The sequence below is a fragment of the Notothenia coriiceps genome, unplaced genomic scaffold (assembly GCF_000735185.1).
Source record: "Notothenia coriiceps isolate Sejong01 unplaced genomic scaffold, NC01 NC01_scaffold00016526, whole genome shotgun sequence".
Taxonomy (NCBI): domain Eukaryota; kingdom Metazoa; phylum Chordata; class Actinopteri; order Perciformes; family Nototheniidae; genus Notothenia; species Notothenia coriiceps.
In genome coordinates, this window is record NW_011349227.1 from 16,035 (window position 1) to 40,145 (window position 24,111).

The following is a 24,111-nucleotide window of genomic DNA, read 5'->3' on the forward strand; positions in this document are numbered from 1 at the left end:
TATCCATAAAGAAAAATCTGTTTACAGTTCTGTTTCATATGGGTGTTGAGAGATGTATCCATAGATCTCTTAATGTTTCTCTCAAAGTGCACCAGATTGATGCTTTTAACTTCAATATTTAAAAAAAAATCTTCCCGGGGGAACATGCCCCCGGACCCCCCTAGAGGAGGTGAGGACCCCCCTAGAGGAGGTTAGGTCCACGGTCTTTACATGCTTATTTATACAATATGTGTGCTTATGCTAACATCATAAGACAAAAGTTGGTTCCGTGTTGTAGTGAGAACGCGCTAGAGTGAGGGGGGCCCCCAAGCCAAAGCTCGCTTAGGGCCCCCAAAAGTCTAGGGCCGGCCCTGGCTCAGAGGCNAAGATCTGTGGACTCATTGCAACTATGCATGTGATAACATCCAACCAAAACAATATCACCTTGAAGGTGTGTGCTCTGTTCATCCGCGATGATGATTGTTTAAATGGGATTTTGCGTATTGACACCATTCCTCCAAAAGAGTTTTCAAACAATGACTACCAGGTACTTTTTGTACCATCTACTACTGTACTTTTGCAACCTTACTGTATAAATGTACTTCCCAGGTAAAAGAGAGAAATATTATGAATATGCAGTGTAAAATCAGGGCTCAGAGGCTGCAGCTTCAAAGGAGCTGCTGCAAGGGAAAATAAGAGAAACAACCACATACAATAAAGAAATGCATCATAAAATAAAGAAACACACACCACACTTTCAGAAAACAATAGACAGAAAAGGAATGCCGCAAATCCCACAGAAGCCAATGTAAAACAACAGAAGCGAACACGCCCTGACACACCCGGTATTTGTTGACGTGGCTTGTGGCTCATGAAGTTGCTGAGGCCAACACCGTTTTAACATTCTGATTGCATAACATTATTATATATCATGTCAGATATTTCCTGCAAGAGTGTTAATCTTGCGTCTTTTGGTGATGACTGGTCTATCATTCAATAGTAACACATAATATCTGAATGAGGACATAATATACATTAAAACAAAACTTGCAATGTTAGCCTATTTCATTTAAGTCAATGTACTGGTTTGTAACTCATTAACATTGTGCTTGGTGCGACAGCTTCTCTATATTTCGATCGTTTTTTATGATGTGATATTGTTTTACAAGTCCTTCTTCCAGCTCTGATGCAAACGTATTTTCAAACCCCCTAAATAAAGGCAAAGTCAATGTAAACTACCAAAGCTTTTCATACACTGTGATATCATGTTTATACAGTTAACTAACAAGCCTTTAAACCTGAAACTGATCCAGTCAGCCCCAGTGTGTCGGCAGCAGCAACTGTTTTTTTTTGTGTGTGCAATGAACGGTGGGTGGTACTGTGGGATTTTGATAGTTCTCCAAAAACTTCAAGTTGTATAGCCTTGGGTGTGGCACCCCCACCCACAATTCCTGTTCAAACCTGTTGCTCTTTAAAGTGTTTACAGTAAATCACCTGTAACTTCAGTACACTCACAGGCATATTAGATTTAACGTTTTATTTCCCGATACAACTCTTGGCATGTTTCGATCAGACTGGTTGGATTGGTTTTGTTTTGTGAACTTTGCATGTATAATTATATTTGTTTTACAGTAAGGGATTAGTGATCTATTAAGTGTTTGGACCATGACATTTGCTGACATTTTATAATCATGAATGACCTTATACTTTCTTTTGTTGAAAAGAAACCCTGCAATTAGCGTGTCCCCGGTCTTAGGCATGGGACTTGTCAGAGAAATGTTTAAATTATCATGTAAGTTCGAGTTTCTCTCAGGCCTTTTAAAGTTCACCGTGTGTGTGTGTGTGTGTGTGTGTGTGTGTGTGTGTGTGTGTGTGTGTGTTCATTTCATTTCAAACCTTTATTTAATCAGATTGGTCCCTTGAGATCATAGATCTCTTTTTCAAGGGAGACCTGCAGCATATGGGTTCCACATGAAACACAAAACAATAAATGACATCATACATTATATTTACAGGCAAAATGTACATAGTTATAGACATTTACAAGTGCCCATCGTATCAACGAGCATTTTATTTAGCCTAGCTTTAAAAACATGCAGAGGAATGAAATTGCTCAGTTTCAATTATTGCTGAAGATTGTTCCAAGCAAGTGGAGCTGCGCACATAAAAGCTGTCTTTAAGACAGTCCTTGCTCTTGGCACATCTAACAATACTACATCATGCGATCTCAGACAATAGCTCTTTGCAACTCTCTGTGTTATCAGAGAGCAGATATAATACGGGAGTTTACCCAACAAAGCTTTGTAAATAAACGTGTACCAATGACTGAGCCTCTTTACAGTAATTGATGGCAAACCTGCCTTGGCATACAGGGTGCAGTGATGTGTAAGTGCTTTACAATTTGTGACAAATCTCAGTGCACTATAGGCGGCATCTAACTTGTTCAGGCAATAGTGTGTGTGTGTGTGTGTGTGTGTGTGTGTGTGTGTGTGTGTGTGTGTGTGTGTGTGTGTGTGTGTGTCTGTGTGTGTTCATGTGTGCGTTCATGTGTGTATTTAATAAGATTAAAAATGTCCACACACAGGTCTTTCATTGTGTGCATAATATCTTTTTCATTTTCCTATCTTTTTTAGCCTTGTTCTTAATGGTTGGCAGATGAAGTATTTCTCAAAAGTGCAATTACATAAACTTATTAGGAAACGTAGAAAACATAGTAACACAACAGTACACCATGTAAACTAATGTTTGAAGAAGGTTTATTGTCGAGCAAATAGACAGGACATGATGTGTCGCCAGGGGTAACGCACAGAAATTGTTTTTGAGAAGATGGAAGACTTTCTTCACATATATTCATGTTACAGCAGGTACATAATAAGGTCCATGCAGCAGTATACTCGAGGTGGCATCAGTGCTTCGAGTTACTCGGACCCCAAGAGCAACAGAAGAAAACAGATACAACAGTGCCACCTGCTGGTTAAACACATGTGGTGCAAGGATCACTGACCACAGGCAGTTTACAGTAATGTATTAAGACTTTTCAGATACCTGAACAAAGACTCATCCTTTAGCATCTTTACATGAAATGTATAACAGTTGTGTTTACACCTCTTACAGAAGAAACATTGTTTTGTGAAGGCACTTTGGTGTGAAAAATTCGAGACCTGGATAATAAAGCAGAGTTGGTGTGCTTTTTATTCACCTCCAAGGCCGATATCATCAATCATAAATCAGATAAAACAGGAACAAATGATCATTCCTCAGCCACAGCTTCAGCCTCCACCTGCTCCTCCTTTTCCTCCTGCTCCACCTCCGCCTCCTCGTTATTCTCCTCGACAGCTGGCGCCTCGACTGCTACCTCCTCTTGCTCCTCCTCTTGCTCCTCCACCTGCTCCTCCACCTGCTCCTCCACCTGCTCCTCTACCTGCTCCTCCACCTGCTCCTCCACCTGCTCCTCCTCCTTCTTCTCCTCCTTCTTCTCCTCCTTCTTCTCCTCCATCTTCTCCTCCATCTTCTCCTCGGTCTTGATCCTCACTGTTTCTGTCTTGGTGACTGTGGTGCTCTTTACTGTTGCTCCTTCAAGGGCAGCAATAGAACCGATGGTTGCCTTGACTCCACTTCCACCGAAGGAGCAGCTGGCGTAGGACGGGGTTCGGGAGCTCTCCAGGCCGTAGGCATTGTAGTTCATTGCTGCACATGTAAAAAATAAACATTGAAAGACAGTACTGGGAAAAAAGGTCCATTATTATCTGAGTATCTTTCCGTATCAGCAAAAGCTTCGGTTACCATTAGTTCTCCTTCTTAGAGATTTAAAAAGTACATGTGGGCCTAAAAAGTCAGTTGAAATGCATTTGATTTGAGTCTACTCCAATTAACATGGGGTAAACAGCACATGCATTTATTGACACGGTTTGTCAAAGTATTTAACACAAGTGCAGACATAGAAGCAATATTTTAGGTGGAATGAAGTTATCTGTGATTGAAATGTGCAAAAATCTCAAAAGGGAAGAGTGCTGTCCAACATATAACCTATGGTGGCATCATGAAGTCATGCCATTTTTAATTAATAGTTTAAACTGTCAATCAAAAGTTAAACAGTTAAACCAAGGTAGAACATGAACTTACAAGTCTGCTTGGTTATATTGGTCTTGATTCCAGTAGCTAACCTGTAGAGTAAACATAACAAGACAGGAGCAAGTAGAACACAACGTTATGTACACAATAATAATGATGTTAAAAATATATTTCTCAGCAGCTCCACAGGAGGGTGCTGTCAAAGCAACACCTTACCTGTACTCCTCTCCTTCCAGCAGCTTCCTGTAGGTGGCGATCTCAATGTCCAGTGCCAGCTTCACGTTCATCAGTTCCTGGTACTGGCGCACTTGAAGGGCCATGTCCTGCTTGGCTCTCTGGAGCGCTTCCTGCAGGTCTCTGATGCGAAGTCTAGCGTCTTTTACTGCAATCTCACCACGCTCCTCAGCCTCTGCGATCTGAGATTCCAAATTGTTTCGCTAAGAGTAGAGAATGAAAAGCAAAGAGTGATGTGAGATCCTGTTGTCTTTTTAAGGCCAGGTGCTTCTACCACTTTTGAATTACTGCTGAAGTTAGGAGGTTTTTTAATCAGTTAAAATCAAAGAATAATAGAATCAGAATCAGAATCCCTTTATTAGTCCCACAGAGGGGACATTTGCAGAGTTACAGCAGGAAAGAGCCACAGACAGCTTAGTGTTGCATATCTTAAATGCGTTAAAAAAGTACTAAGTTATAATATAATAAACAAACAACACAACAATATGCTAAAAAAAAGTACTAAGTTATAATATAATAAACAATATGCTAAAAAAAGATAAAAACTAAAAACGTTACATAATTTTCAAAAATACAGATCAAAAACAAATCAAATCTACAAATCAAATCCCAGTTCTTAGGATTTAGCAGCCCGGTATATATTACAGTTATTAAAGATGGCATATATAAAGTATATATTGCACATAAAGCACATATTGCTCATAGTTTGACGGTATTTAACAGCAGCAAGTTACACAGTTATGGTGAAGACCTGAAGACCACCAAGGCTGATATAGCTGACATGAACCGCAGGATAATGAGGCTCCAGTCTGAAATTGAAATGGTTAAAGCACAGGTGAGAAATTACATTACATTTGTAAGATACATACAAGGTATGTATCTTGTATTTTGTAGATTGTGTAACTTGCTGCTGTTAAATACCGTCAAACTATGAGCAATATGTGCTTTATGTGCAATATATACTTTATATATGCCATCTTTAATAACTGTAATATANCCACAACACAGACTATAACACCCCCTTGCTGCTAAATACAAACCACCTTTGTGCAATATGTGCAATATATATATACCAGGAGTGGGGTCCCCTTATCTAGTCTTAGGTTTTTAGTTGGGATAGAGGTAGTGTAGAAAATACAATAGGATAAACAACGGTAATAGTGAAGATTGTTCGAGTCNTGCTAGCCACATGGTTTGACATGCTTTTATTTGACATAAATCACAAGGATCATACCTTAGACTGGTACCATGACTCTGCCTCGGCTCTGCTACGGTTGGCAATGTCTTCATACTGAGCACGCACTTCAGCCACAATGGAGTCCATGTCCAGGTTACGGCTGTTGTCCATCTCCACCACAACAGATGTCTCCTTGATCTGGCCCTGCAGCTCACTGAGTTCCTGTGTGGATAATATATTAACAAATCATTTTGCAAATGCTCTTTGTTAGATGTTGAATCTATCATTCATTTGTGTGCCACTGGAAAGGGAAACAAGGTTCGTACTGCATCGTAGATCTGCCTCAGGAACTCAATCTCATCAGATAGCCCTTCCAGTTTGGCTTCCAGCTCCACTTTCGTCATGAAGGCTGCGTCAGTGTCCTGCACAGCAAAGTCAAATATAGAGATTGTTCATTGTTGCATGCTGCCCTGGCCCTGAGGTACAATGGCCATTGTGTGGCCATTTAGCTCGAAGGCTTGTTATGGTTTAATTATGGCATAATATGGAAAATAAGAAAAGACAGACCTTCTTTATGAGGACAAAGTTGTTTTCACACTCATTGCGCTTGTTGATCTCATCTTCATACCTTGAAAGGAAAGATTACTCCTTAAATATATAGTGCAGTGGTCATGCAATCAACTGTTTAAATATATGTTTATTATAGTTTATTTAAGGAGTTCCACTGATGGTTGAAACATTATGCTCCACTCACTTGTTTTTGTAGTCCTCAACCATGCCCATCATCTGATGCAGGTCAGACTCAAGCTTGACTTTCTCGTGACCCAAGTTGTCCAGCTGTCTGCGCAAGTTGGCGATGTAGGCTTCGAACATGGAGTCAACATTGGAGCGAGATGTGGTCTGTTCCTGCACAAGTTTCCATTTGGTCTCAAGCATTTTGTTCTGCTGTTCCAGGAAGCGGACCTGCAGACAGAAAAGGTAAGTAAGTGATTGATGAATAGAAAACAGGAAAAACACAGTTCTGTAGATATGGGTCACACGGAAAGGACTTTGAATGGATTGATTGTAAAAGGATGGGAAGATACTGCACTGCTTGTTTACAAAACAAAAACTTTAATGTATGGGGAGGTTGGTCTATGACAAATATGCACTGAAAAAAGATGCATGTATGCGTTACTCAAACAACATGAATGGCTTCACTTTGTTTCCTAATGGACAAAGAACTGCATGATGATTGACAGCAAGAAAATGAGTAGCTCCTCCCACATCTAACACACTCTAAATGTCAAATCAATTACTCCCATAGTATATTGCTCACCCATAGTGCCACTTTTCAACACAAAGAGGCACTGTTTCCCAGTTCCCCCTTTGCAACTTCTCTATGGAGCGTCCTGACCCTGGGTGGGGTCCTGCTACCACTCTGCAAACACGATGTGACACGCAGCTATACCTGAGTGTGTACAATATCATGATGGTATGCAAGCTTTGTTTTACAATCTGAGGAATTAGTCTCACGGTTATCTATTTCACTTCTGTCATACTTTGCGGTACCTCATTAAACATGAGTGTTGCAATGTTCGATAACTAAAGAATCTGATTAATCTCAGGTGGAGGAGTCAGGCTTCGGTTTCTGCACTCTATTTAACAGTGGGTGCTTAACAATGATTGATACTACTAACAATAAAAGTAAATTATTGCTTTTCATAAAGCCTCATAAAGTGGGTATCGTTCAGATAACTGTTATTTGTTTACTCCACTCAGTATTTAACAAGCTTCCCATGCAAAGCTTGCCTAGCCCATGACACGCCCACTTTTGTACTGTAGGTTTTATGTACATGCTGTTATTATTCAGCAAGCTTTATTTGATTAATAGGATTTTGCAGCTTGGACTTTATCTCTTTTCAGGATATTGCTCACATTTGGATGCACCCCCTTCAAGAAAAATGTGTTCTTCTCTTCGAGCTCTGTATCCAGGTTGATTCTCTTATCTGAGCTCTATGATCTCACTCCAGAGTGAAAACATGGGAGGGAGCCAAAGCATTACTCAAAAAACTGTGAAGTTTCCTTCACAGTACCACTCTACATGGCTTTTAGATGACTGCATATTGCTATATATACACTTTTGACTCAAGGATGATCTACATGGTGAATTTAGACTTCTTTCACCTTGAGCTATTCTGGCTTTCAATACAGTAATTTCCTCTAAGGTTCCTGAAGTTATATTTTCACTCTGTGAGGAATTGTATAGATGTATCCTAACAGTCATAGGAACCGACAGTTTATCCTCAACAAAAAGTATTTTGTGGACCCACAGAAAGTTTTTTTCTTTTTACTATTTAACTAACATGTATGAATTTTGAAAATGTCCCTTTAAGTTGACTGACCTTGTCGATAAAGGAAGCAAAGCGGTTGTTGAGGGTCTTGATCTGCTCCTTCTCCTGGGTGCGGACCACCTGGATGTTGGGGTCAATCTCCAGGTTCAGGGGGGTCAGCAGGCTCTTGTTCACAGTCACCGCTGTGATGGGGGCCCCCATGTCATGGGCCATGCCACCTCCCATACCTCCACCATAGCCCACATAGCCAGACTCCACTCCACCTCCTCTTTGTCCAGAACCCCCGGCAATATACCCACCACCCATGTTATACCCCCCGCCACCTACAGCAGCACCACAGCTGCCAACTCCCCCATAAGAGCTGCGGACATTGAGGCTCTGCCTGCCACTGCCACTGCCTACACCCCCGTAGCCGGAGAAGGAGCGGCTGCTGAAGCCCTGGGATGGGCCCCTGGAGGAGGACACGGTGGAGTAGGTGGTGCTCTTCATAGCTCTGGTAGACATGATATCAGATGGAGTTTGTAGCAATGAAGTGGTGTGAGGGGAGAAGAGAGCGAGGCAGATAGACCCTCCCTGGTCTCCGATGCTATTTATCAGGGCAGGGGAGGGGCCCTGCAGAGATCTAATTGGATGCCGCCCGCAGCAGGGGAGTGAAGGATGAGGGAATGTCAGGGAAGAAAATCACATTGTGCTCCACATTTACTGCTGGAGAGAGCACAAGAATTACATAATAGTCCCCGTGCCAGTTTAAAGTGCTGCAGAAACAGTGGTACAACTTCTACTTCAAAAGGCATTTTCCAAACTTTAAATGTTACATTGCTTTTACATCATAATAACAAACATGCAAAGCCTATTTTGCATCCCTAAAATTAAACTTCAAATATATTGTACCTCTTGTATCGTCTGCACTCTTTCACAAACACAAACAGACAAACCGACAAACACACACACACACACACACACACACACACACACACACACACACACACACACACACACACACACACACACACACACACACACACACTCTTGTGATACCAGATTATAAAATCAAACCTTGAGTATAATGAACAGCGCATCATTTTATGACCTCGTCTTCTACTTTAAAACGCTCCTCATAGAGGTGGCATATTGCAAAGCAAATTGTTGGTGTCCAGTGTGATGTGCTTCATGTGTTTGTATGCTGTGTCACTGTATGTCTCATAATTGTGGAAAAACCAAATGTACCCCCTTAATATGTTCCATTATCTATACATGCGCTCTATATGTTCTTCAGCAGGCATGTTGGAACACATCCAAGAAAAGGGATCAGTACAGAAAAAAAAGGAAAGTGCACATAGACAGGTTGCACCTTCTTCAATGTCACAAGTAAAATCCTGTGTTTGAAGCGTGAAAAATTGCACAATTATAAAATAACCGAAGGCATTGAACACACACACCCACACCCACAAACACATGCACGCACACACATATTGATGAACATTCCTCCCATATCAGCCAGGTAAAGAGCAAATAAAGATTGTCTTTTTATTTTATTGGACCCCACCTAGTCTTAAACAGCTTTCCCAACCCATCAAAAACACAACATCAAAAACAAGGACAGGTAGGTAGGTAGGTAGGTAGGTATGTAGGTAGGTAGGTAGGTAGGTAGGTAGGTAGGAATAGGTAGCCAGCTACTTAGATATAAATTGTTGTTTTTTTGTTTCCATAGTGGCACACATTAAGGATCAAAACACATTTTCGGTAAGCCCTTATCCTTTTATGACAGTTTGATTTAAATCATGAACTATCATCCTATCATATTGTGGAAATCATGATTTATTTGTCGGATTTATGACTCAAGATCTTCCCTGACTAGTTTCTTGACTGTTGCCTAATCCTTACCAGAATAAACCCCTTGCTCCGTCAAAGAAAATATTAAACACACCCCTCCTCTTTTGTTTTATAAAAATAAACTTAACATTTATATCAGCTATGAATAAGCTAAGAGGGCACATGTTGTGGAAAGAACCTATTAACAACCTAAAAGGGACTTTAAGACATTTTAAAAATCATGTTTTGCTTGGCTTGTCTGAAACACTGACGTGACCCTTCACAATGAAGCTGCTGTGCTAAACTTGGAGGCAACCATATATGTACAAGTCAACCAGTTTTTGTTGTTTCAATAACTCAGGATCTTACACCAACCCATGAACAGAGCTGTTTTCGCTTCAAGTTTGATGACTTAAACATAAAGACCTACAGATAAGAGAATGTCTAATTTTTTCTGCATGCAGATAGTAAGAATGTAATTTACCCTCTGACCTCAAGTCCCTTAAGAGGCCAGTGATGTTTTGATTTGTAAGAAGCTGCTGTGACACATCAAGTCAGGAATGTGCTGAGAGAAACACTTGCATGCTACAAGAGAGAAGGGGGTGAGGGAAGAGATGAGCAAGTGGAGGGTTATGAAAAAACCTATTAAACAATGAATAACAGATTTACTGACACATTCAGTGGGAATTGGATTGTATCCAAGATGGTTATTTTAAGCAGGCTAAAGGCTTTAGCTAATGTGGTGGCATTGCTTCAACATTTATCTTTACATCATGTAATATATGATAAACAAATAATGCATGCAGTGCTTTATAAACAACAAGAGACATAGAGAATGTAACTTCCCGTAGTGTGTTGTATAGGCTTTGTGCATGTAAAAGTTCTGCAAAGGCTAAAATCCCAAAGTTCACACCAGAGGGAGTTTTTCTCCCACACTCCCCCCTGCCTGAAACGCCTCGAATGTAGTCCTTTGTTTACTTCTGTAACATAGTAATTTCACACTCGCTGTTCTATTGGCTAGCGCTCCAACATAGTATACGAGATAGGCTAAGGGGCAGGACATCTCGAAGCACTTGACCAACGACAACAGAGTCGGCCAGCTAATCAATCAGAGCAGACTGGGCTCTGGTTTCGGAAAGAGGGTGGAAAAAGGTGCTGCAGCACAGGCAGGAGGAGAAAAACAAAGCATATTTTAACATTAAAGCATGTAAACATGGCACAGAAGAGGCACAACATACAAATATGAACCTGGAAATTAGCATAATAGGGCCCCTTTAATTGAAAAGTTGTAGAAATAGAGAAGGGAAATGCAGAAAACTAATAAAAGGAGGATAAACATACTGCCTGTCTTTATGTTGTGGTCTTAAAGTTGGACTTTGCAGTGGTCTGAAGGACCCTGCCCAGCCTTCGATTGATCAGTATAATCAGCTTTAAAACTAACAGCCTGCCTTGCCCTGTAATGCCTGTTCAAACAAGGAGCCTCCTACACAGACATGAAAAAACACTACACCAAGGCATGGTGCATGGTTTTAAACAATGGGAGCACACATGTACTCAAAGAAACAAGCCAGACAGAAAAGTACAGAACATGCAGTTTCTTAGACCTCATCACCCTTCTCATATTACAGTGGCTGCGTTCCCTTTGAGACTCATGCCCCCTAGCGACTGTAGGATGAAAGTGTTTTCAGCCAAAGAAATTTCACAGGAGGAGTGGCATGATGTGGTCACATGTTGTCATCACTGTATCTCATTGACTATGATCTTATCTGCTGCATGAAACTTGATCCAGTCTATAGGAAGTTGCTTTGTCACCCACACTAGGGGTATGACTCTCCACTTTGTCCACCAAATGGTCCAGATGGAAATGTCTCTGCAACTATATGGGGCTTGCCAGGAAATGAGTTCCAAACATTCCTAGTCTCATGGATGACTACCATTTAATGATTGTGTTGACCGGTCATTGTTTCTTGTAGGGACTCCGTGAGATTGACATTTGTGATGAGTGTCATATTTGGACAACTATTGGATGGATTTCTGTAAGTTTGTTACAGTTATTTAAAAACAATTTTTGAAAAATGTTTTCTCTGGTATTTAATTCAATATTTTTGCATTTAAGATATGACATTCTGTATGGATCAGACATAGGTTTCATGGAAGATTCAGCCTAATTGGCCATTGATACCCAGTCATTGTTGGGGGGACCAACATGTGATGAAAAGTGAAATATATTAATTTGTAGATACTTCATTATTAATTATATGCCAATAATACATCAATGTAATGCTTTGTAGTCACACAAATTATATTGAATAACAATTGGAAAATACAAAATGTGCTCGATTTTAGAAAACTACCTGAATCAGAAACTGCCCACTTCTGGTCTTCTAATCTAATGACATTTCAGAGACATATAGGACAATGACGTCTCTGTACATCTTTACTCCTTAGCATCAGCCTGTTAGCTTTGTCATTCCGAGCATGTTAGCATGCCTATGTTACCTCAAAGTAATAAAGTAAATCATTTAATAAACAGTTTTATTTCCTTAGATTAAACTGTGCCCATGTGAGAAATGTAGTCAGCTATAGGTGACTTTCCAATGTAGCATTTCTTACTCACTGCACCTTTTAGGCCTTCCTGTGAAATGTCTTTGCGCTAGAAATGGACATGACATACAATGGAGAAAATGTCTCTTAGTCGACACATTTCACTAACCTCTGATGTGTGACCCCTACACTTTCATGACAATTCTGGCCATAAAACTGCAATAAAGTTATACATTAACAAGATAAACAAACTGCCTATTTGATGCCTATTAAACATGTTGGTGCCAGTCAAGTGAGTGATCAAGATAAAAAGGGATGATGTAAGAAAATCTCTGTGAAAGAGTGTGTCACACTCACATGCATGCATCCCATGCAGCTGTAAGGGTGTCCATAATCATATGCATAAATATGCATATGCATATATGCAAATGTATGTTTTTGACTTTGTATATAAGCATGTTAGAGCTCACATGTTGCACTGCAGTTGTGCCAAAGGAGACCAAAGAAAAAGGGAGGGGAGTAAAGTTAATTCGCGGCTGCTCTAAGCTGAGTCAAAGTCTGAGATTTTTCCAAGTATTGTGAAGCCCATAAACTGAAGTTGTAGTTTCCAGGTTCCTGCTGTGTTACAATGATTCATAGACTCCAACTCTTTTCCGCTGCTCTTTTCCCAACTTATCGGGGAAAGAGGGGTGCAATCCATATCAGATTCTTGCATGTGGAAAATCTATTCTAAGGAATAATTAGTCATAAACAAAAAACGATATAAAGATTTATGTGGAGACTTGGTGTGCACAAGTATTCGTCTACTGATATATTGTTTATATATTTTCCAACATGCCTGTCGCATGAATCACAAAGAACTACATATTATTATGTTTTAGCTATGAGGCAGAGCAAACAGCTAAGTCGAAAAAATTGTTTTTATCACTCTCAATCTTCTGGGTGGACTTTTCTCAGTGAAGATTATCCCGGTTGTTCTGCTTCCTGGGGATGGCTACTGTAAGCTATTCTGTTGACTTGCCTGTTAGCTCTCTGGAGAAGCACAGATGCCGTGTATGTCAATGACTTTCATTGTGAGGGAGAGACATGAATATAATTATGAAGCAGGGCTAACAGTGAACCAATGTAAACGCCAGTGGTGTCATTCTAAAGTAATTACATTTTGCATTCACATTTACTTCTTAATGATGAGATGAAGTATGTGCAGGGAAATGTGCCACATGTATCCAATATACTAGCTAAGTTCATTAAAACTGTCGGTCAAGGTACATCCCTGTTTCTAATTTCTTTCTTTTTTTCTGTCCTGGTGGGCAAGGCAACTTCGTTGCCAACACAGATTCAAACAAACAGGACAGCGGCGACGCTAGTCATGAGTTATGAGTCATGCTGATTTAATTCATGGTTCCTCTTTATGCCTCTCCCCTGGTCTCAGTTTAGAGTCATTTGACTCCTTTGCTTTTTTGTTGCTTTAACTCCCTATTTTTTTTCCCTTTTATTGAGTGCTGCTTTAAGAAAAGAACAGTGAGGGGCTGCTGTAAAGTGTGAGAAACACTGAAACTTGATCAACCATGAATGTGAAGTAACAACAGGAAAGAAAAGAACTGGGTTGTATGAGGCTCAGGAGGGTGTTTGAGCCTCTGCAAGTTTCCCCTGGGGTGGTTCGTTGGTTTTGTTATCCATGTTCTCTGGGGCCTAGCGAGAAAATCCTCTCTGACCACAACTTTAGCCCAAGTTAAACTGGCATACACTTTGCCATGGTCTTCCAAGAACATTTTTTGTTACAGCTTTGTTTTTTAGGAAAATCATCCAGTTTCTTTCCTTCTTTTTTGTTGAATAGTGTTTTGCAGTTTCCTGCATATTGTATTCTAGTTCCCATAGGCACTATGGCATTTAGTCACTAAAATGCACAATAAAACTCACATAATTGTTATTTATGAGAAGTAAAATGAACAGTGTACTGTTTAGAAGAGGAACACAGGCTTTGAGATTTAATTTTTGTTTTCCTGGTGTCAGAAAGGATTAGTGACAAAAGAGAGCTGTTCATACTGAGATATCAAACGTATACAGTTTACACACCTTACCAGATAAGGCTTCAAAGTATATTGTTCAAAATCCTCATCAGAGCTGATTTGAACAGATAATCGCCTCTGAAAGGTGAATGAGGGCAGCCTTTCTTTCTTTCTTATTGCATTCTGAACAATGTGCTATCGGCTTACTTTCGTTCTTTAGGCTTATCCCCCCCTTCTTAGGTCTTCTGGGCGTGTTTGAAGCTTGTGTGTCCATATGTTTCCTTTTACAGTATGGAATATTCGATGATAATAATGTCCCCCCTATTGTCTGTTGAAATGTGATTTTAATGTCAACTTACAGATTGGTAAGGGCTTCCTGATTGTTCTAATAAACAATTAAATGCCACTGGTTAATCTTGCCCTTTTTCAGTGTATAAAAAAGTAAAGAAATATGGCACTATGGATGCTGATGACCTCAAAGTAGCTATAATCTCAGATTTCGTAGTTTTATACATAAAGTTTATACATCCCCCTCCCCATCTTTTGTAGCTACAACTAAAAGAAGCAATACTGCAGCTGCTATCTTACTTTCAGTTCAGTCTAGATAGGAAGGTCGAAATGTGCTTATTTTGGGGCATGGCTGACCTCAAACTTTGAAACCATGCAGAAACTGGTAGGCATTGTGCCTTTTATGGGCAAACCAAAGGAATTTGGGGGTGTGCTTACAGAGTAGACCTAAAACTTTTATTTTTGATTCTATTCCACTTTACCTTCGACATAATGTCTAGAACAGCTTCCTTTCATTTCTTGTGAACTGTTTTATATGTAATCTTGATAGTTGGGTAACACATTTGCTGCTTAAATCTGAATGTTTTTCACAACGGACAAATTCCTCACACATTTCCTTGGAGACGGAAAACATTGTCGGTTAAAAAAAAGGGAACATGTGGGTGAATGAGAGCACGAGAGAGGAGGGAGGGGGAGCAGGAAGAGAAGACTGGGCCATGTTGAAATGGGCAGGGTCTGAAAGACCAGCTGTGATTGAAGGAGAGAAGCAGGAGTATAAGTTCCCAACTCTCCGCTGCCAGACTCACTTTCTAAGCCGACCAGCAGCTCCACATCTCATTTTTCACTTCATTGTCTGTGGTGCCTAAACTTCTCAAAATGAGCTACAGAAGATCCAACATGCAGCCGATGTCTTCATCCCACATCTCCATGAGCCGCTCTACACCCCAGTATTCTGCCAGCATTTATGGCGGTGCTGGTGGGAAGGGGGCCCGCATATCTTCATCCTCCACATCTTCCCTGCGGTCTGGGGCCCCAATGACCTCTTCTTCCTCTGCCTTCAAGCTGAGCAGTGCAATGGGGGGTGGTATGGGCTCAGGTTTTGGTGGTGCCGGTTCTTCCACAGCGTCTGGTGGTGGTGCCGGTTCTGGCATCATGGGCAATGAGAAGGGAGCCATGCAGAACCTCAATGACCGCCTGGCCAACTACCTAGAGACGGTGAGGAACCTGGAACAGGCCAACAAGGAGCTGGAGGTGAAGATCATGGAGGCTCTTGAGAAGGGAGGGCCCAGCATGAAAGACTACAGCAAGTATGAACCCATCATTGAAGACCTACGCAGAAAGGTAAGCATAACAATAAATAATGATTATGAAAATTAAAAAAGGGGAAGTTTGGTGTAAAATGTTGAAAACTAGGAAGTTGTCTTTGATACAGAAAGGTGAAACGGACAATGATGGATAAGAGTGTTTAAATACTTAACAAATGCTTTCGCACTCATCGTCACGCACAATAAATGTATCGATTAACGATCTACCTGTGTCAGTACGTTTTATCAATGTATTTCATGCCTCGAGAACACTGGTGCTGAGACGGCCAGCATTTCCTTTGTGGGTTATCACATTTCTGGTTAGAGAATGAAGGGTGTGGTTGCTCAACTCCAACCCTCCCCCGTAAATCTAGTTTATGCCACAAAATGTCCAGAACTTCCCCTGATGAATCATCACCACGAGGTCAGCATCATGAGAGATGTCTTGAAGAGAACAAACCTAAACCAGACCAAAGCATTTCCAAATGGTCCTGCTTGCAAATTGAGATTCTACACGCATACTCTGGTATACGAGGGCCTCAATGTGAAACAGATGTGTGGTAATGACACACACACAAAGGATCTGGGGCTGCCAGCGTGAATGAGTGTGTATCTGTGTGTGTGTCCACAGAGATGCGTTTGAGTGCACTAGTTGTATAACAATCAGCTCCAGTCTGCAGAGTCAAATGTCACATTCTTCTACAGTCTACAGATCTTCAATGTGTCACACTGATGGTCCCACTTTGTCTCTCTCAACACATGAAGTCGCAAAGTTTCCCCCCTTTTGACTTTAGGCAGTTTGCCATGGACACATAAGAGTATAAACTCACAAACACACATACGCACCAAAGAATGTTGCAGTATTTGAATACATAAACACATACAGTTGTATATGCACAGAAAATGACGGACAGAGATAGTGCAGCTGTGTGAGAATTGGAGAGAAAAAAAACTCCCTGTGTGAGTTAGTCAGACAGGAAATCAATTCATTCTCCAACAATGCTAAAACAAACCAGATTTAGTTTTGGCACAGGATCATTGTATTCTCCTGTACTTCAGTTTGTGGTTCCTCTTTTTACTGACTGTAACATGGATTCAGTAATGTTGTGGCCCTGGTGTGTAATCTGAATCTGGGGCCTCTTTTGTTAAATAAGGGAACTAGAGATTCAAATCATATGTTCTTTTCTTAGGCTATGTTATACTTCACTATGTCATAATGATTTGAATATTGAATGAAAAGGCTTCTTGTTGAACAATTGTGTTCGTTCTAGCCAGCTAAAACACTTCTTTTGTGTTCAATCGTTTTTTCTTTCCAGATCTTCGAAGAGATTTTGGACAATGCTCGTTATGTACTCCAGATCGACAATGCCCGTCTTGCTGCTGACGACTTCAAAGTGAAGTATGTTGAATACAAAGAAGAATTTAAATGTATTTGTTTTTTGTACTGTGCATGAGACTTAAAATCTAAATTATCTTTAGAATATGATTTCAGCAGAGAGCAGATTTGTGTTTGAAACACTTAATCCATATTGAGGTTACGTACCTTTATACATCACAGCAAAACTTGAATAACAGCTTATCACTTAGTGTTGCTTGGTTTTATCTTTGTAGCATATGAATTTATGCATATGATCAGATGCACTGTTCTGAGTGCAAGTAGCAAAACGCTCAATTACAACACCGGTCCACAGGATGCTTTTAAAAATAATAACAGAGTTTGTGTCTTTGCACTCCAACAGATTTGACAATGAGATGGCAATCCGCCAGTCTGTGGAGGCCGACATCGCTGGGCTGAAGAGAGTCATAGATGACACTAACATGACCAGAATGAACATCGAGAGCGAGATTGAAAATGTTAGGGATGAGCTTGCCTTCCTGAAGAAGAACCATGAGGAGGTGAGTTCATACTTCATCGAGATTAACCACCACAGTTTGGAAGCGTCCGTCACAAGTCTGTAATGTTTTTGTGAAATGTTCTCTTTCTGTCTGTCTAATAGGAGGTGATGGAGATAAGGAATCAGATCTCAAATTCAGCAGTGCAAGTGGATGTTGACGCTCCTAAAGGTCAGGACCTGGCTCAGATAATGCAAGATGTGAGGAGCAATTATGAGAAGCTTGCAGTGAAGAATGCGCAAGACCTCAAACAGTGGCATGAAAATCAGGTAATGTTAAGCAAAAGGGAAATTTGACCAAATATACTTACAGAAACTATCTTGTTAGTTGGCAAACACCTTTTCCCTTTCCCCCTTTCAGATTTCAGATGTGCAGGTGGAGGTATCGCAGAACACAGAAGCTCTCCAGGGAGCCCAAATGGAGAGGGGCGACTTATCCAGACAGATACAGACCCTGGAAATTGAACTTGCATCCCAACAGAGCTTAGTAAGCATGCATGTTTTTATATTCTGTTCTTGTTCATCTTAATTTTATTCACAAGCATAACATAATTAAAACCTCTCATAAGATTATCTTTTCTTGTTGCAATATTTGAGACTTTTATTTATTTTAAAAACATGATGCATAACATAAGATTTCTATGTTTTGGCTTACCAACATATTTGGCACACTTTTAACTCCTCCTCTTCAAATCCTTCATCAGAGAGCATCCCTTGAAGACACATTACGTAATACAGAGCAAAGAAACAATATGGAAATGGAGAAGTACAACAACCTTCTTATCCGTCTGGAGGAGGAGCTGACCCACCTGCGTGCAAACATCCAGAATCAGACCCAAGAGTATGAGACGCTGCTCAGCATGAAGATGAAATTGGAGGCCGAGATTGGCACTTACAGGAGTCTGCTGGATGGTGGAGACTTCAAGTAAGAGAGTTAGGTGGAGGAGAAAAATCAGATCCAAGCAAGGTGTTGATGGTGGTGGAGGTGAATACTAAAAGTACTTATCCTGGTTTGCATGGTACTATAGTTACTGGAATGAGGCAGGATCCGAGTCAGTTTGAGAAAGCATTACGACATAAATACTTTGAAAGTCAAATGTGTCTTCTGTGTCTTGTACAGGCTCCAGGATGCAATAGATGAGCTGGCGGCGCTGAACTAATTTGGAACCAAGAATCCGGGACCAGCCCAACAATTAAAGCAGAACAACCCTCAACTATCAATGATGGGAAAAAAACACGCTGGTCCAAACAAACAAAGTCTAATTTGAACACAGACTACATTCCATGTGAACAATAAATGATTTAGGCAATTACCAATGAAGGCATTCAATACAAGGCGGGGCTTTTTAAAAAACAACTAGTGCCTGACCTAAAGCAAAATGAAAATGAATAAAACCACTTGTTGACCCACAGTCATGACTCTTGTGCATGTGTTTTTGTTTGATGATGTAAGATTGTGCTTGTTTTATGTTGTTGTCATATTGATTTATTAAATGCGCTATCAGAACCCTTGAAAACAAAGTCCAACAGAATTCCATAATTGTAATTGACAAATAATGATGTAATTTCATTTCATTCTACACCCCAAAAAACGAATCGCTGACATATTACAAGATATATTCTGACTTAATTATGAAAATCAATGCTAGTTCTGTTTTTTGCTTACTCCTCCATACACCCATTCAGGATGCTTAAAGCTGCTGAAATTGAGGTTTGGCCCCTCGGAAAAATGTAAGACAAACCAGGAGACAAACCTCATACATCTGTTTGGTTTTAAAGTGCTAACCAACAGAGTGCAATAATATCTTTCGATTAGAGACAACTTCTTGATTGAATGAAAAATGTAGGCTCAAAAGATCTGACTGGAATTTCAGATCTGGTTTTGCATCAATCAAGCGGCAACTTCATGCAAAAGCCTTTAGCAAAAAAGATGGCAACAGAAAAAATAGATCTTCTTGAAAATTCCGAACTTGACAAGTAGCCAGAACTGCGGAAACAGAAATGGGTTGGGTTAGGAACAGATTTTATGGGGAGCGTCGTGTAGTGAAATGTGTAGTCGGAAAGATTGAATCTTGATTCTCCAGGCTTCAAAATGGAATTCCCCAAACCAATGGGTGACTCCACAGCGACAAAATCAACATATATATGGTTTGAATCAAGTCCTTACGTTTGCAGTAGGTTTATAATATGAAGAATGCATTTCAAAATACAGTGAAAACCTGGATATATTTGATAACTCGACATATTAAAAAATCTGTTGAAATCAACTTAAGCATTACTCAAATGTTCAGGAACATATAGCCTACTTGAGTTCATTATTAATGCTTTTTTACACTTCATTTATAGGAAGAATTGTATATGTTCAACTCTTTAATTTGATCCCTTTTACTAGTTTCCAGAAATGCTACATTACAAAAAACTGCACTATTTAATTTATGGAATGGAAATGGAGCAGTATGGGGGTTTATTCCTGGCACTGTTCGAAAATAATTCTCTTTCCATATGGACTTTTTATTTGAAATGTGTTGTTGGTTCAAATGCTTTTTTAAAACATAAAATTACACATACTTTCACAAACTAGTGTAGGGAGCCAGTTCTGCCTGTTAGTTATATTTATTTGCCTGGTCTTTTTCATTTGCTGTAATGTCTATTTATTTGCAGTTAGGCTATAGGCTACATTGAGAGTTATTAAAACAAGCGGGTTCATTTCTTTCCTTGGACAATACACTTTCTAAAGCTGCATAGAAATCTTTGGTCGAAGGATTTAGAGAAAATGTAACGTTAGTTCAGTTACAAGGATATCAAAGTCCAATGTACATGAGCAGATGTGGTTAAATAGAAGTACGCCAAGTCCTCTTTAAACATCTTTTAAGTTTGGATAGGCAAACAAGGGAGGAGACATGCCCGTGAACGGCGATGCGCGCTCCCGACAATAAACCTCTGACGCCTTCATCCGGGAACTACTACGAACTCGTTCTCCAACATGGCGGCGTCAGGTGAGGTTTATGAGGTTGAAAGATCTGGGTCGGTTGGAGGGATTTTAAGCGGTATTTACAGCAAAAATTATTACAAATATTAAGTTATAGTATTGTTAATGTATCGTAATTGATTGGCGTCGTTGTCCCGCGTGTATAAATCGGTTCGTTGGTTGTTTTTGGCCCAGTAAAGACCTTGCTGCTTGAAGAAGGCGAATGAACGAAGCTACGACTTGCACAAGCTGAGCATTTTAACCTACAGGTTACATGCGGTCTTTTCCTATGAAAAACGTTAGAGTGGTGTTAGTGTTTTCAGCTTATCGGGGCTTCACAGTAATACATGCATTAGACGGTGTGGGACATGTTGTGAAATGTTGCTAAACTGCGTGCACACAGCTCGCACATTGTATGCCCGTGGCGGAGCTCGCCGTGGCGCTCAGAGCAGATAATCATCGGGCGCAAGCGCGTTTCGGGGAGGAGGGGTTGGGCCGACCAGTCCGGGCTGAGGCGCCCCACGTGTGCAGCCTGGCGCCCGGGTATCGGTGTTTGATGAAACGAGGCAGCTGGGCCTGTTGGGTCGCTTGATAAACACTTCACTTGCAGCTTCATAACTTCAAGCCGTCCCATCCGGTGGGTTTAGTCCTGCTCCAATGATGGCGCACTTGGATTCTGCGCTGCGACGTGTGCTAGGCCCTAAAACCTAGCCTGCTAAGCAGAGACTCTTCCCCCGTCAGCACTCCTTTGCTGACTAAGCCCGCATAGGCATAAAGACAAAAGCAATCTGCATACTCGCAAACAAACAACCTGTGCAGAAACACTTGGGTTGTGTTTATGTTATTGTAGCTTTAGCTGTACTGCCAAAAGTTAACGTTGCGCAGCTACTAGCTTGCTACATGAGTGCGGTGCGCTAAGAAAGCTATTAGGCAGTCAGAATAATTTGACTGTTTTATAAAGAATAAGGACTCGACGCCCTTAAGGCCTGTTGCTTGTAAACAATGACTTAGCATTGTGCACTGGGAAAGAGTTTACAGTTACAGTCTCTGTTGCTCTGCATGTGTGCAGGTTTTGTAACGATGTATGAAAAGAATGTCCTGACAACTGGGATTTTCACAATTAAGCTGATAACCAACGATGTGGCTCCCCTTTTTTGCCTCGCACCAAAACAGACCAGACCTGCTCTATGAGCTGTGAAGCCCCTATGTGTAACTGGCAATGTTTGCCTTTTTAAAATGTACACTTGCAGGAATGTTTTGAAATGGATATGTGAACCCTTCATTCGATCTCCAATGTATATTCCCTAAATAAAGCAGCAGACATGCAGTCTAGTGGTTTGAACACGTTACAAGTATTGCACCTTGCATTGCATTATTGGGGATGAACAAATGAAGGCAAAACCTTTTTCTGACCTATTGGACTTGAAATAGTGCCCGGGATCTTTTTGTTATCACTCAGACACTGCAGTCCTATCACTGCAGGCTGGGATGTTGACAACATATCACACTATATATACTGTTTGTCTTCTCGGCAATGCAGCTGTCCACAAGCGAAAAACACACAAAACCCCAGACTGTTGTTGTGTTGATGCTTAAAGAATGAATCTCTCCGTTGTGCAGCATTTCACTGCTTTACTCACTATATTTTGTAATATTTCCCTGAGTTGTTAAAAAAAAGAATTGTAATCTATTACATGCCGTAAAAGCAATCTGACGTCATTGTTTGAATAATGTAAATATAAAAAAAACGAAACAATGGGTTGTGTTTTTAACATTTTAAAGCCTATGTAGCTTGGAATGGTAAAAATGTATACACAGTAGCAAGGTTGAATGTGTAATTAATCATCCCCAATAGTCTGATATATTTAAATAAGCATGTAACTAATGGGGAACCTTGTTTTATAACATCTTATTTGGCTGATCAAACAATCTAATTAGTTAATTTTCGATCACTAAAACATTTTGCTGCTGTAGAATAAATTACAAAATCCATCAAATTGACCCCACTTGATAAAAAAGCTTGACTATTATTAATGCTTTGTCCAATTACTTGGATCGTAGAACATTTAGCATTCGCTTTTCTATGCAAAGGTTTTGATCAGTGAATTGAAGTGATGTATTTAAAACGACATAGCTATGCCAATGGCTTCATACTTTTTAGGTATATAACCTATACAATCAGATCCCATATTACACAATTAACAGCCAATTTTGAATTACCCTTCCCAGGGGGCTTTAAAGACCTCCATTTGGACAACTAAACTATGTCCTGGCACATCTCTTACTCTGTCCACTGTGTTTATTTCCCCTCTAGCTAAGAAGAAGAATAAGAAGGGGAAGACCCTCACCCTGACTGACTTCCTGGCTGACGACAAGGGAACCAGTAGCAACGCTCCCCCTAGCTACCCAGTAAAGTCCACTAGCTGGGCCGATGAGACCGATGACCTGGACGGTGATGGTGAGTACACTAAGGAAATGCACACATAAAGTCTTTAACTTGCCTACCTGTCTTTCAGTTTTCCATTTAATGATAGTGAGATCAATATCATTGCGCTTGTGATCGGGTTGTCCCTTAGTTGAGAGGGTATAAAGGAAAATGCCTTGGCGAATGCAGTCAGTGAACGTTCAATATATATATGTTGTTCCCGAGGGTTAATGGTCTCTTCATTCCAAGTGTTATCAATGTAAGAAAAGATCAGGCCAATTAATAAACCACGTAGAGATGGTTTGGATTCAGTTTCTGTGTTTTTACTACCTTGAGTATCTGCTGATATGAGGGTGATCCAACTCCTTAAAATGCATAGGATAGCCATCTAACCATGATATAGAAGTAATTAAATAAAGTCATGAAATTCTTCTAGATTAAAACATGACTCGTATTGCAAAACTGCTATTCAATGAAAACCTTGAATCTTCAGTTTTCTTTCAGATTAAGTGATGACAGTGAAACTGATCACTGCAATTGTTTTATTGAATGGTGTTTTTATAGTGTGGTTTATAGACCCTCCAGAAAAATGCGATTCTGCGATCGCAGAATTTACCGCATAATCAGCAAAAGGCCGCATATTTATCAAAATGCCGCATAATCCCCGCATTTTTCCACACAAAGTTGAGGGGGGGAAAAGTTAACTCGTCTTTACGTGACGTCATCAGCTCGCGCATCACAGAATGTAAACAACACTGTATAGAGTGAACGTGTGGAGCTCACACGATAGAGAAAACACCAAGATGAAAAAATCTAATTCATCTCATTTACCGACNACTAAAGACCGGGCAAAAAGTGGGGGGGAAACTATTCTGCACCCCGTGCAACTGTGTGTTGGAGCATAAGAGAAAATCGACGGTGACGACCCACTTTGATACATTCGAAAATGCTTTCTGCTGCTGCGGACAAGAAAGCCAAACAACTCACATTCACCGTGTGTGTGTGTGTGTGTGTGTGTGTGTGTGTGTGTGTGTGTGTGTGTGTGTGTGTGTGTGTGTGTGTGTGTGTGTGTGTG

The 24,111-nt window shown here is 40.4% G+C and overlaps 2 protein-coding genes and 1 pseudogene across 6 annotated transcripts in view; 2 read left to right on the forward strand and 1 right to left on the reverse strand.

The window, feature by feature from the left end:
• Nucleotides 1-2,718: 2,718 nt before the first annotated feature.
• LOC104949578 (keratin, type II cytoskeletal 8-like) lies at nucleotides 2,719-8,375 on the reverse strand (annotated as a pseudogene).
• A 6,840-nt stretch (nucleotides 8,376-15,215) lies between these two features.
• Nucleotides 15,216-19,055, forward strand: LOC104949572 (keratin, type I cytoskeletal 18-like). Of its 2 annotated transcripts, none has more exons than XR_798816.1 (7): nucleotides 15,216-15,788; nucleotides 17,068-17,150; nucleotides 17,491-17,647; nucleotides 17,749-17,913; nucleotides 18,005-18,130; nucleotides 18,348-18,628; nucleotides 18,764-19,055. XR_798816.1 is itself a non-coding variant. In XM_010775950.1 (7 exons), exons 1-7 carry the CDS (start codon nucleotides 15,324-15,326, stop codon nucleotides 18,801-18,803), a joined length of 1,257 nt encoding a protein of 418 aa, XP_010774252.1. In that variant the 5' UTR covers nucleotides 15,222-15,323; the 3' UTR covers nucleotides 18,804-19,055. The 2 variants fall into 2 exon arrangements, 1 of the variants encoding a protein (XP_010774252.1); XM_010775950.1 differs by having other exon boundaries at nucleotides 15,222-15,788; nucleotides 18,348-18,568.
• A 1,497-nt stretch (nucleotides 19,056-20,552) lies between these two features.
• eif4ba (eukaryotic translation initiation factor 4Ba) overlaps nucleotides 20,553-24,111 on the forward strand; it is a 14,774-nt gene continuing 11,215 nt past the window's right edge. For 2 of the 4 annotated variants that reach the window (XM_010775948.1, XM_010775949.1), the window contains exons 1-2: nucleotides 20,611-20,690; nucleotides 22,926-23,069. In XM_010775948.1, coding sequence (XP_010774250.1) covers nucleotides 20,627-20,690; nucleotides 22,926-23,069 — 208 coding nt within the window. In that variant the 5' untranslated portion in view covers nucleotides 20,611-20,626. Of the gene's footprint in view, nucleotides 20,691-22,925; nucleotides 23,070-24,111 lie in introns of all 4 variants that reach the window. The other 2 variants (XM_010775947.1, XM_010775945.1) reach the window with 2 other exon arrangements.